At 36.1% G+C, this 13,744-nt stretch overlaps 2 protein-coding genes across 4 annotated transcripts in view; both read right to left on the bottom strand.

Annotated features, from left to right (window-relative positions):
- Positions 1-909: 909 nt before the first annotated feature.
- Positions 910-9,226, bottom strand: LOC118223952 (trypsin inhibitor ClTI-1-like). Of its 2 annotated transcripts, none has more exons than XM_035411070.1 (4): positions 9,138-9,226; positions 5,694-5,737; positions 4,754-4,866; positions 910-1,206 (listed from the first exon to the last, which is right to left on the bottom strand). In XM_035411070.1, the coding sequence occupies exons 1-4, from the start codon at positions 9,163-9,165 to the stop codon at positions 1,161-1,163; spliced, it is 231 nt and encodes a 76-aa protein (XP_035266961.1). In that variant the 5' UTR covers positions 9,166-9,226; the 3' UTR covers positions 910-1,160. The 2 variants fall into 2 exon arrangements, with proteins under 2 accessions (XP_035266961.1, XP_035266960.1); XM_035411069.1 differs by lacking the exon at positions 9,138-9,226 and adding an exon at positions 6,178-6,441.
- A 1,133-nt stretch (positions 9,227-10,359) lies between these two features.
- Positions 10,360-13,744, bottom strand: part of LOC118223950 (trypsin inhibitor ClTI-1-like) — a 42,494-nt gene continuing 39,109 nt past the window's right edge. For both annotated transcript variants that reach the window (XM_035411066.1, XM_035411062.1), the window contains exon 4: positions 10,360-10,656. In XM_035411066.1, coding sequence (XP_035266957.1) covers positions 10,611-10,656 — 46 coding nt within the window. In that variant the 3' untranslated portion in view covers positions 10,360-10,610. The remainder of the gene's footprint in view (positions 10,657-13,744) is intronic.

Below are 13,744 nucleotides of genomic sequence, written 5' to 3'. Positions count from 1 at the left end.
GGGTATGTATCTTTATGACATCTTCACTACAGGATTATTCAATTTCCCCTGCTTCTTTAAATTTACAGTAAATATCAACGTTATGACAGCGGATATCTTGCGTAACAAATGGTCCAAAAGCACTTTAAAACTTTGAATTTCTCCATAATAACTCTAGAATAATACATTTGTTTTGGCAGGTAATACACGCTGGAACGCAAAAGTGTTGTGCTTATATCTTCACTTGTTTTTCGTTTGAATAAAGCCACATTTAAACGAATACGCTATTTTATTTGATGACTGTAAGTATGAACAGCTCTTGATGAATGAGGTTTAAAAAGTGCAGGCACTAATTAAAGAAAAATCCTAATGTTAGTCCTTAGTACAACTTGATAGCTCTGTCTTGTTTTATCAAAACCATTAATTTAAACTAAATTTAACTATCATTTAAAATTTCACGTGTCATAGTGTAGCCAAACTCCTAGCTCGCTGTTTACAGACACCTTCCCACGATTCCATTGACACGTGACTTTTAAATACAACAGATGAACTAATTTCACATTCATGCAGTTGCGATGAAGTGAGATAATGTAGCCGTGTTACGCCATCAAGTGGTGCTAATTATTTTTGCCTCCCATTTTTGCACCAAACCAAAAGAATATACTTACGCATTTTTTAAAACATTTAATCTAAATATGTGAGTTGTCCTGACTGAATTCTATTTGTTGCCTATTTACGCATTCTATTCTAATGCCTAATACCCTGTGTATGTTGATTCTTTGGGTTGCTGACAGGAGTCTCTTCAACAGTCATTTATCACTGCGGTCACCACAGATAGCATTCATTGTACACAGCAGTCAGAAACTTCTGTCCTGTAGACTGTGAATCATGACACAACTACAAACTCGTAATGATGGAAGATGCACGTGCTGAATGCTGAATTACTTTATTGATGCGGTGTACAGAATACACTCAAGCGGCAGGGTACAGATTATGAATAAGCAGTAGTCTGCAGATTACAGACTATGCAGTTGGCCTTCTAGATTCTTCCCCATGGACTCCAAGCAGATGAGCAAGCAGGTAGGGCAAGTGTTGCACGACAGTCGTTACGTTCCCATCCATAAAACAATGTAGGAGAAATCAGTTGAACTGTTGCGGACAGTTCACTTTCCATTTTCGGATCAACACTGATGACGTTTCACGATCTTGACTCTAAAGGTTTTCGCCCTATAACGGAAATATAGAACAGTGTCACAGCGGCAATACACAGAAAAACACTTCATGCCTGATATTATGTTGGCAATGACTAAATAAATAGCCACCTTTTGAGTCTTTTGGTTGTCTCCTAAATAAAAACATGTAGTAGTAGTAGTAGTAGTAGTATTTTTTATTCAGTCATCACACACGATACAATATAATATAAACAGTCTAGACAGTATAAACAAGTCAACAATCTATGTATTAGGTAGCGACTGAAAAGGCACAAGCAGAAGCATAATGCTTATATGTGCCTATCCTACATTCTTATCAATTTAAGCTACCCTCCAAAAATAAAACTTAATAAAATAAAAATCATTCACAATTGTAACCCTCAAAAATAGCTTTATAAACCATTCTTTTACACATTCTTACATTTATATTAAGCATTATTCCATAATTTAACCCCAACAATAGAAATACATCTCCTTTTAATCCATTTTTTAGCTCTTTGTACAGTGAATTTACAAACATCTCTCAAATCATAATTGCACTCCTGTATTGAAAAAAAACCTTTGTACACAATCTGGGAGTGACTTTGTTTTAGCTCTAAACATAATTTGCATTATTTTATAATATACCAAATCATTAAATTTCATAACATGGGATTTTATAAACATTGGATTAGTGTGATCATAGTAACCAGCCTTATTAATAATACGTATGGCTTGTTTCTGTAGTAAGACTATTGAATTTATAGTTGTTTTAAAGGCCGACCCCCACAATTCCACACAGTAAGACATATAAGGAAGTATAAGTGAGCAATAAATTATATACAAGGCCTTATAATTGAATATATCCCTAGATTTATAAAGGATTGCTATTGACTTTGAAATTTTTCCTTTAATATAGTCAATATGTTGTTTCCATGTTAATTTATGATCAATCACAACCTCTAAGAATTTTGTCTCAAAAACTCAAAACTTCAATTTCAACATCAAAGATTTTTAATTCAATATCCCCATCAATTTCTTTTTGATTACCAAAAACCATAAATTTAGTTTTCTTAATATTGAGAGACAATTTATTAACATCAAACCAAGTTTTGAGAATTTCCAGCTCCCTTTCAATAGCATACAAAATTTCCAGAGCAAAATAAATTTGTATCGTCTGAAAAAATGACAAATTTTAACATTTCAGTAACATTGCAAACATCATTAATATAAAGTAAAAAAAATGTTTTGGACCAATCACCGATCCCTGGGGTACCCCACAGGTGACCTTCCTAAATCCTGACACAGTTTCATTAATTTGTCTATTTTCCAAGTAGCTTTCCAGCCAAGAGTAAGCTATACTTCTTATTCCATACTTCTCCAATTTTCTCAATAATTGGCTGTGATCTATAGTATCAAAAGCCTTATGTAGGCCAATAAAAATACCAATAGAACACTCATCATTTTCAACTGCCTTTGTTATTTCTTCTACCATTTCCATTACTGCATATGTAGTAGTTCTATTTTCCCTAAATCCATACTGGTGTTCACTCAGTAATTCATATTTACCAATGAAGAGATCCAATTGTTTCACAAATAATTTCTCTAATATTTTTGAAAATTGAGGAAGAAGGGACACCGGTCTATAATTATCCATGTAGTGCTTATCTCCATTTTTAAATATTGGTATTGCCTTTGCTGATTTCATATTATTAGGAAAAACACCTCTTTGAAAACACAGATTATCATCAACGATGCTTTTTATATTGTCCACTGTAGCATCAGAGCTATTTAAAAAATAACTCGGAAATTCAGATTTATAACATCTATTCCGAATAATATGATTGATTACTTTCCAAGTCCTTTGAATGTTGTTTTTACTCTCCTCTAATATTTTATTGTAGTATTCCTTCTTCTGTAATCTCATAATGGAAATCAATTTATTCTTATACAACTTATATTTTTCTTCACTTTGGTTGTCAGTTGTAAATATTTCTTATAAAGTACATTTTTCTTTTTGCATGCCCTTTGCAGACTTTTTGTCATCCATGGCTTTCCTTTATATTTATCCTTCAACCAGCACTTTCTAATAGGACAATGTTTGTTATATAACTCTATGAATGTGAACACAAATGCATCATAGGCCTGATTAGGATCATCAACATACACCTCATCCTAGCTGTAATTTATAAGGTCCATCTTTAAGGCCTCAATTCTTTCTGGTGTCCTTATTCTTACTAATTTACAAGAAGGCTCACTTACACCAACTGAACATTTAACCTTTAAATTATCAAAATCACAAAAATAGGAAGATGATCACTGATATCACTTAAAAACAAACCACTTGTTGCTTGGTCATGAACATTAGTAAAAATGTTATCAATAAGTGTGGCACTTTCTTTAGTTATCCTACTAGGTTTATCAATAAGTTTTGTTTTTGGGTTTGTTTTGGGATTGTTTTTGTCTGATTAGGCAAATGTGATTCCAGTGCTAGTTTGTACTTGGTAGGATTGTTGTTTGCTGAACAGGTTACTCTACAGGGTTGGAGTCCTGATCTATGTGGTCACTTCTGGCACTACGATCTTTACTCACTCTAGTGTGTTTCTTTTGCACCTCTGCACCTTGACCTAATGCACTTGTTGTACGTCGCTCTGGATAAGAGCGTCTGCTAAATGCTTGTAATGTAATGTAATGTAATAAGGGGCCAGAGACCAAAACTAAACATTACATTACAAAAGTCTGTTGTTAGTTTATGTTCATTATATTTTAACAAGTCTATATTAAAGTCACCACAAACAAAAATTGATTTCTTATTACATACTTTCCCAAAAATATCAACTATGGTATTCATAAATTGATGAATGTCACTGCTTGGGGTCAGTATTTTTTTATATGAATCTTGCTGATCATATTAATTTGAACACGTGGTCGTGATTCACGTGCCCTAGACCAGTGGTTCTCAAAATCGGTCCTGGGGGACCCCTGTGTATGCTGGTTTTCATTCCAACCTCAACAGCAATCCCAGAATTTTAACAAGCTGTTAATTTTTCTTAATTAGGTGCCGATTTTGAGAACCACGTGCCCTAGACATGCTGTGATTAACCATACTAAACACAACTATTTGATTTTCTACATTTCCTGTAATTCATGGCTGCAAATAATATGATTATTTAGTGTGTCACACAGACCAGCTTCCTCTAAGTTCATGTATCTGTAGAGCACTTGTGGAGTCCAGCCTTGTGTAGGTCTTCCACAATAAAATTATTTTTTTCTATTGTCAATTCAAGGTAACTGCCTGATTCCTTATGATAGACACTCACAGATTCTGGGATATTGCCCTCGTCTTTTAAACCATTTTTTGTTGTGTGGCTATACCTAATGTTTGGCCCAGAGAGGCACAAGAAGCAGTGCATTTTCTATTACACTGTATCCTTTCATGTCAGCCAGTATGAAAATAAAGGAGCACATAAATCTCTCAAGTGTTGGTCTCCATGCACCTCTGTGCATTAGTGTCCAAATGTGTTGTGTTGTGCAACAGAAAACAATCAATACACAAGGGAAGGAAAGATAAATCTGCAACTTACAGGTTGGCACGACAGAGTTCACACTCGTTCTTATAAGTTACTTTGTCAGTCCCGCACACAGGTTCCCAGTTGGTAGGACATGTCCCTTTCTCAGCATCCTTCGTGCATCTAGGCTGTTATGGGAGGATATGACAGAGCAGCCATTAATTGAAGGGTGTACATGTTTTTTTTCATATTTTGTTTCTATGATTGTGTATCTGTTCTGCAAAGGGCCGTATCCTTAGTAACTTAGTTTCTGCTTATGTGGTTACATGCCAATTACATTACATTACATTATAGGCATTTAGCAGACGCTCTTATCCAGAGCGACTTACACAACTTTTACTTAGCACTTTACATTGTATCCATTTATACAGCTGGATATATACTGAAGCAATGCAGGTTAAGTACCTTGCTCAAGGGTACAACGGCAGTGTCCTTACCCGGGATTCGAACCTGCGACCTTTCGGTTACAAGCGCAGTTCCTTACCCACTGCGCCACACTCCGTCCCGCCAATGCTTTATTTGATTAATATTTGCTGAAGCAAACTGAGTAAACCTTTATGCTTCTTGGCATTTGAACATGTCACCACTCCTGCACGAGGCCACTTTTCTAACAACGTAACGTATAATGCTGTCTCATGCAATCCTCAGTTCTGTTAACTATATTACAGAAGAGGAGTCAGACGGTCCAGGAGGGGTCTAAAAAAATCATACTGAACATCAATGCAGACTGGATTCTTTATTCTTTGTGTTTTGTTTTTTATCTGTGTGAGAAACAGTACTTTGAATGCTCTACCCAGCATTACATCTGGTGGGCACATTACATATGACATATTAAGCTAATTCAAATACCATGGGACTTAGAAAAACTTTTGTACAAATAAGCACAGGGAATGCAAATGACTTTTTTTTCTATTCAAACTTGGCTTGTTACATGTAAAGACAATGTCAGACTAACCTTATCACCTCTGACGCGCAACCCGATGCTGGGCGCTGCGATCTCTGAAAGAAAGAATGAGGTTGACGTGACAGTGCCCTTTTCTGTTGGGAATGGCAGTTGGTCAGTAAGGTCATAGCTCAGCACATCTCAGCCATAGTTCAGTGTCATAGTTGTGTTGCGGATGAATACTTCAACGTGCATTGTTTCCCCGTAGTCTAGCAACAGTGTGGATTTTCCTGTGGCGGCCCAGCGGTAAGATTGTCCGCCACAATAAAAATAACGCTTATAAATAATATTTTATCTATAATAACAAACAGTTATAGAATTTAGACCTGAGCTAAAGATTGGGAGCCGAGACATTGACCCCAACTCGTCGTGTCTGTGCTATCATTTTCTGTTTCTGGCGAGAAGGATAACACGGCTAAAATAAGACTCCTTTTAAGGAGAGGTTAATAAATATACACAGATTTTAACATCATGCCCTGAATTTGCTGGTACTCACCAAACACTGCGACCAGCAGCACTATGCAGACCAGGATAGTGTGTTTCATGGTGCCTCTGAGGTTGTCCTAATGAGAGTGTGACTGCAGGTGTGTTCGCCCCTGTTTCTGTCTCTGTTCTGGTCCCAGCTCTCTTTAAATAGAGCTGGACCCTGTCCTCACAGCACCCCTCTACCATCCTCTGCACACACCAACATTTGGTTGCGCAGGTTATGTAAAATTTAATTACAGTTATATTCAAAACTCATAATTAATTAAAAATTTTCTATTCGTGCCTCCAGAACTGGGATGGCAGGTATGCCATCCAGCCAAGTTACGCCTTGGTGAGGTGGCAGGCCTCGTACCTATACAGCACTGAGAGTTTGCCACTTTTCAGGGTTTCCTACAGAAATAGCCAGAATGGCCACAGGCTCTCAGCACTTAAAAACATTAACTTCTGCACCTGCTGATGTTGTGTAGACACACAGAATTCAAAAACAAATTTACACATTCTCAGAATACAGCCCCAAATTTAGGGGATTTTGTGTTTTTTCCTTCTTCTTCTAATAAAAACATCAGATACACACACAAACTGGACGTACGTATATTTAACCAAAATAATTTGTGCCTACTTTGGCTACTTTGGAGGTGGCCTGTTGGTAACGTGCTTGTCTATGGGATCTTTGGATGACTGAGAGACACGAGGTAGAATACTACCTGAGACTCAGGAAAATCTTTAACTCAGTACGCAAGCTTATTTGCTAAATAATAATTGCCTATTTCTTTGAAGCTATTGCTTTTGCATCTGTATAATCTTTGTGGGAACTCATCTGTATTCCTGAAATACATATTAATTTATTATTTTGCATACAAACTGCATTGTTTCATGACTCAAGGTCAGTATCGTTAGTCTCTCAGTGAGCAAAAAGACCGAATACAAATGGTATCCAAATGTTTGAAGGGATGGAAATCTAGGTTGACAGATGTTTCGACATAAACAGACTAGGTTAGCTCTATTTACCACTAATTTTGCTCATGTTTTACCCTGATATAGCCTGGCTATGTGCTAGCCCACTAGGAAGCTTTCGCTTTTCAACCAAATTTTTCACTGAACATTAAGATTGTACATGTTTCCATCTAGGTTGTATATGTTACCATTTGTATTTGGTTAACCGGCTAGATTTGGTTGAAATGTGAAAGTTTTCTAGTCGGCTAAGATTTTTGAAGTGGTTTTATTTTTAAATTCCTTAATCATAATTATTATTGAGTGATACTGTGAGATGCCCGCTCTATGTATAAAAAGTGGAATTTGTTTGTGGAAACAGAAAGTTTATTTTTGATTCCAATCTGAATTTTCCCATATATTTACTTTTTTTTATGTGATTCTTGGTGTGCTATTATTTTAGAAATTCCCCACTGAACTCACCTGACTAATCAGAAACACCTGTGAAAGCAGTTTTCCCAACCATTATGGAACCCTGAAATGGGGCGAGGGCGGGGGGGTTCTATGTGGTGAAACCAAACTGTATTAAAATAGCCTTTAATAAAAGCTGAGAATCTGCACTTTAACCACATATGAATGGTTTGATTACAAATCTGAAATTATGTACATAGAGTACATAACCAAATCAAGGAATAGTATGGCTTTTTTACAAACATTGTGGGGCTCACTATGTATATTACAAACTACAAAAGTTAATGTGGTAAAGAATGGTGTTTGTGTGTGGACTACTGACGAACTGAATGATATTAACCAATGGAAGTGCTACGAGGATAGCCTACAAGGCACACAGTACAGTAAGAGGTATATTTACAGTTGTTTTATCACTGTAGTATTGTGCAACCAACATTTGATAGCACAAAAATTGTAAAATATAATTTTCTGTCATATTCAGAACTTTTGAATTACTGCCATTGCCAGTGTTACTTACTAAGGATTAATTGCATGGCCTGGTTACTTCAGTAAAGCCACAGCAGAGGCATTTCCCAACAGCTTAGACGTGTGCAATAAGGTGGCAGGCCCACAATGTCTTCAATGAGCTGCATGACCCGTTCACTTCTCTCTTTACGTTTTGGCACAGAGAGTTGGCGTTTCCAATTATTCCAAATGTGTAGTTCATCTGAATGACCGCAAGACCACACTCACAGGAGCTCGGAGTTTCAGTCCTATTCATGCCTGCGGTTAGGATTAACTATAGCTTTCACACGTGCGCCTAAATACACACATGGATTAATATATAATGGAACATTACAATTTTTTTCTCAGTATACATTATGGCAAAGTGGCAAACAATTGTACCACTTTTCAAAATTAAAAGGCACCGAAAACGGTTTCATGAAAACAAAATTTGAGTGTCAGAGAGTGCTATGTTCACACTGACCTGCTGTGGGCTTCTTCTTTTTTTTGTTGTCTTTTTTCTTTTTTTTTTTGGAAAGAGTGGATCTATATGATTAAAAAGAGATTCATTTTTAACTGCACTAGTCTTTTAAACAAAATGTGTGGATGTAGGCTATTGTGTTACATGCAGAACTAAAAATCGATGAACATCAGTCTGTCATATGCAACAGGGCTTTCTAAATGCTTCTGGGAAAGATGGGTTAGGGTGTCATCAGTGCCTCAAATTTTTGTTTGAATTTTACAGCTCGTTTGCATTGGTAAAGCCACAACAGAGGTATTTCTCAAAAGTAAAATATCATTTCCGGTATATTCAAAACTTTTGGATAACTACCAGGGCCAGTGTTATATACTCAGGATTAATTCATTAAAATTTTTATACCCATTTGCATTGCTAGCGCAAGGGCTGAGGCATTTCCCAACAGCTTAGACGTGTGCAATAAGTTGACAGGCCCAAAATGTCTTCAAAGAGCTGCTTGACCCTTTGATTTCCCACTTTACATTTTGCTTAGGTACATGAAGGGGCTGTTCGTGATTTTTCCAACTATGGAGTTCATCGAAATGACCAGAAAGTGGAAGTACACTCACCGGAGCTCTGAGTTTCGGTCACATTCATGCTCCCCCGCCCTCAGTTGGCTGCAGGCTTGGAGAAAGCGGTTCAGGACGACCCATGTGCAGTTTAAACAAAGCCGTTCTGGACGACGCATGCGCAGTTTCAACCCGAATATGGCACCGGCTGTTTTGCTCTACTAAATGTTCAATATTATGATTCGTGACTCATTATTTATTTATTTTTACCTGGAGGGGTTTTGGGTCTGTGAATGAGAGTAAGTTGGACATGGCTTTAGTAATATGTATCCATTAAGAGCTCAGGTGTTAACCTAAGTAACTAGCGAACTTTAGCTAAATTAACATTAGGCTACTCACTGTAGTCGGGTGCGCGCACGGCTGTGTACTGTTTTTCCTTTGTTAAGCAGTCGGCTAGCAAACTAGCCGGTTCGATAATTCGGCCACCTTGCTGACCGGGAAAAAGAAGAAGGAGAAAACGCTAAATCATCTAAGTTTAGGGGTTTATTGTGCGGACATGTGAAGTTGTTTGTTAATTCTGTCTGTAGAATTATGGTCACAAGGTACCGAAATGAATGTGCTTAAGGTGTGAGAGTCTGTGGTCAGAGTGGTTATTTCTGTAGGAAACCCTGAATAGTGACAAACTCTCGCTGCTGCATAGGTATGAGGCATGCCGCCCAGCCAACGTGTAACTTGACGGGATGGCATACCTCCCATCCCAATTGTTGAAATTACTTTTGCGTTGCTGTGCAGTTCCCTATTAGCCTATGTCTGACTGATGCCACCAATGTTTGTTCGGTTTGCCAAATGGATGACCTCTTGTTTGGGGGTTTCTGGTATTTCTCATGTTTAGTAGGGATGATCATCGGGAAGTATTGTGCTGCCTGTTAGATAGGGTAGTGCACGCTGGTACATGGACTGCAATACCTGAATCAGATCCATTCAGCACCAAACCAAAAAATATATACTTACACATTCATTAAAACATGTAATTTAAGTATGTGAGTTGTCCTGACTGTATTTGATTTGTTGCCTGTTTACACATTCCCTGTGTGAAAATATCATTAAGTGGATTTATCATTAGTTGGCTCTCTGAGTTGCTGACAGGAGTCTCTTCAACAGTCCTTTATCACTGCGGTCACCACAGATAGCATTCATTGTACACAGCAGTCAGAAACTTCTGTCCTGTAGACTGTGAGTCATGACACAACTACAAACTTGTCCTGATGGAAGATGCGCGTGCTGAATGCTGTATTACTTTATTGATGCGGTGTACAGAATACACTCAAGCGGCAGGGTACAGATTATGAATAAGCAGTAGTCTCCAGATTACAGACTATGCAGTTGGCCTTCTAGATTCTTCCCCATGGACTCCAAGCAGATGAGCAAGCAGGTAGGGCAAGTGTTGCACGACAGTCGTTACATTCCCATCCATAAAACAATGTAGGAGAAATCAGTTGAACTGTTGCGGGCAGATTACTTTCCATTTTCAGATCAACACTGATAACGGGACCGGATCCTGACTTTAGAGGTTTTCCGCCTATAACGGAAATATAGAACAATGTCACAGCTGCAATACACAGAAAAACACTTCATGCCTGATATTATGTTGGCAAAAAATGAACCAAGTTTGGAGAAAATATAGTCCCCATACTAATTTTCAATTTAAAAATTCTGCTTTAAATTTCAACCATAAAACAAAAGGTTTGAAAGTTGTACGATAAAGGGTTCCAAGGCCTGTGGTATTCGAATGTGTCTAAAATTACATGAATATGTCATGTGTACCACATGTAATGCTGGGTAGTGTATTTAGAGTAATGTTTCTCATATGGATAAAAAGAAAACACAAATAAAACAGAATCCAGGCTGCTCTGGTGTACAGTCTGATGTTTTTAGACCCCTCCTACCCTGCCCAGGCAAAATGTTTAACTCAGTTTGATCCAGTAAATATTCATTTGCTAAACTTGTGGCATGTAAAAATGTAAGAAATAACGGTAACATGGCCATTTGCCATACAGATAAACGATCATAGAAAAATAAAAGACTCAGGTGTCTCTGATGCGAGCATGTCATGGCTAAATAGCCACCTTTTGAGTCTTTTGGTTGTCTCCTAAATAAAAACATGTAGTAGTAGTAGTAGTATTTTTTATTCAGTCATCACACACAATACAATATAATATAAACAGCGTAGACAGTATAAACAAGTCAACAATCTATGTATTCGGTAGCGACTGAAAAGGCACAGGCAGAAGCATAATGCTTATATATGCCTATCCTACATTCTTATCAATTTAAGCTACCCTCCAAAAATAAAACTTAATAAAATAAAAATCATTCACAATTGTAACCCTCAAAAATAGCTTTATAAACCATTCTTTTGAAAACAAAAAGCGAGTTACACATTCTTACATTTATATTAGCATTATTCCATAATTTAACCCCAACAATAGAAATACATCTCCTTTTAATCCCTTTTTTAGCTTTTTGTGCAGTGAATTTACAAACATCTCTCAAATCATAATTGCACTCCTGTATTGAAAAAAACCTTTGTACACAATCTGGGAGTGACTTTGTTTTAGCTCTAAACATAATTTGCATTATTTTATAATATACCAAATCATTAAATTTCATAACATGGGATTTTATAAACATTGGATTAGTGTGATCATAGTAACCAGCCTTATTAATAATACGTATGGCTCGTTTTTGTAGTAAGACTATTGAATTTATAGTCGTTTTAAAGGCCGACCCACACAATTCCACACAGTAAGACATATAAGGAAGTATAAGTGAGCAATAAATTATATACAAGGCCTTATAATTGAATATATCCCTAGATTTATAAAGGATTGCTATTGACTTTGAAATTTTTCCTTTAATATAGTCAATATGTTGTTTCCATGTTAATTTATGATCAATCACAACCTCTAAGAATTTTGTCTCAAAAACTCTTTCAATTTCAACATCACAGATTTTTTATTCAATATCCCCATCAATTTCTTTTTGATTACCAAAAACCATAAATTTAGTTTTCTTAATATTGAGAGACAATTTATTAACATCAAACCAAGTTGAGAATTTCCAGCTCCCTTTCAATAGCATACAAAAGTTCCTTTACGTTTTCCCCAGAGCAAAATAAATTTGTATCGTCTGCAAAAATGATAAATTTTAACATTTCAGTAACATTGCAAACATCATTAATATAAAGTAAAAAAAAATGTTTTGGACCAATCACCGATCCCTGGGGTACCCCACAGATGACCTTCCTAAATCCTGACACAGTTTCATTGCTGCCTATTTTCCAAGTAGCTTTATTCCATACTTCTCCAATTTTCTCAATAATTGGCTGTGATCTATAGTATCAAAAGCCTTCTGTAGGTCAATATAAATACCAATAGAACACTCATCATTTTCAACTGCCTTTGTTATTTCTTCTACCATCTCCATTACTGCATATGTAGTAGTTCTATTTTCCCTAAATCCATACTGGTGTTCACTCAATAATTCATATTTACCAATGAAGAGATCCAGTTGTTTCACAAATAATTTCTCTAATATTTTTGAAAATTGAGGAAGAAGGGACACCGGTCTATAATTATCCATGTAGTGCTTATCTCCATTTTTAAATATTGGTATTACCTTTGCTGATTTCATATTATTAGGAATAACACCTCTTTGAAAAGACAGATTATCATCAACGATGCTTTTTATATTGTCCACTGTAGCATCAGAGCTATTTAAAAAATAACTTGGAAATTCAGATTTATAACATCTATTCCGAATAATATGATTGATTACTTTCCAAGTCCTTTGAATGTTGTTTTTACTCTCCTCTAATATTTTATTGTAGTATTCCTTCTTCTTTAATCTCATAATGGGAATCAATTTATTCTTATACAACTTATATTTTTCTTTACTTTCACTGGTTGTCAGTTGTAAATATTTCTTATAAAGTACATTTTTCTTTTTGCATGCCCTTTGCAGACTTTTTGTCATCCATGGCTTTCCTTTATATTTATCCTTCAACCAGCACTTTCTAATAGGACAATGTTTGTTATATAACTCTATGAATGTGAACAAAAATGCATCATAGGCCTGATTAGGATCATCAACATACACCTCATCCCAGCTGTAATTTATAAAGTCCATCTTTAAGGCCTCAATTCTTTCTGGTGTCCTTATTCTTACTAATTTACAAGAAGGCTCACTTACACCAACTGAACATTGAACCTTTAAATTATGTGAAATCACAAAAATAGGAAGATGATCACTGATATCACTTAAAAACAAACCACTTGTTGCTTGGTCATGAACATTAGTAAAAATGTTATCAATAAGTGTGGCACTTTCTTTAGTTATCCTACTAGGTTTATCAATAAGCGGCCAGAGACCAAAACTAAACATTACATTACAAAAGTCTGTTGTTAGTTTATGTTCATTATATTTTAACAAGTCTATATTAAAGTCACCACAAACAAAAATTGATTTCTTATTACATACTTTCCCAAAAATATCAACTACGGTATTCATAAATTGATCAATGTCACTGCTTGGGGTCAGTATTTTTTTATATGAATCTTGCTGATCATATTAATTTGAACATGTGGTCGTGATTCACGTGCCCTAGA

The sequence above is a fragment of the Anguilla anguilla genome, chromosome 3 (genome assembly GCF_013347855.1).
Source record: "Anguilla anguilla isolate fAngAng1 chromosome 3, fAngAng1.pri, whole genome shotgun sequence".
Classification (NCBI taxonomy): Eukaryota; Metazoa; Chordata; class Actinopteri; order Anguilliformes; family Anguillidae; genus Anguilla; species Anguilla anguilla.
Note: the sequence above shows the minus strand (reverse complement) of the source record. Positions and strands in the feature narration are given on the sequence as shown.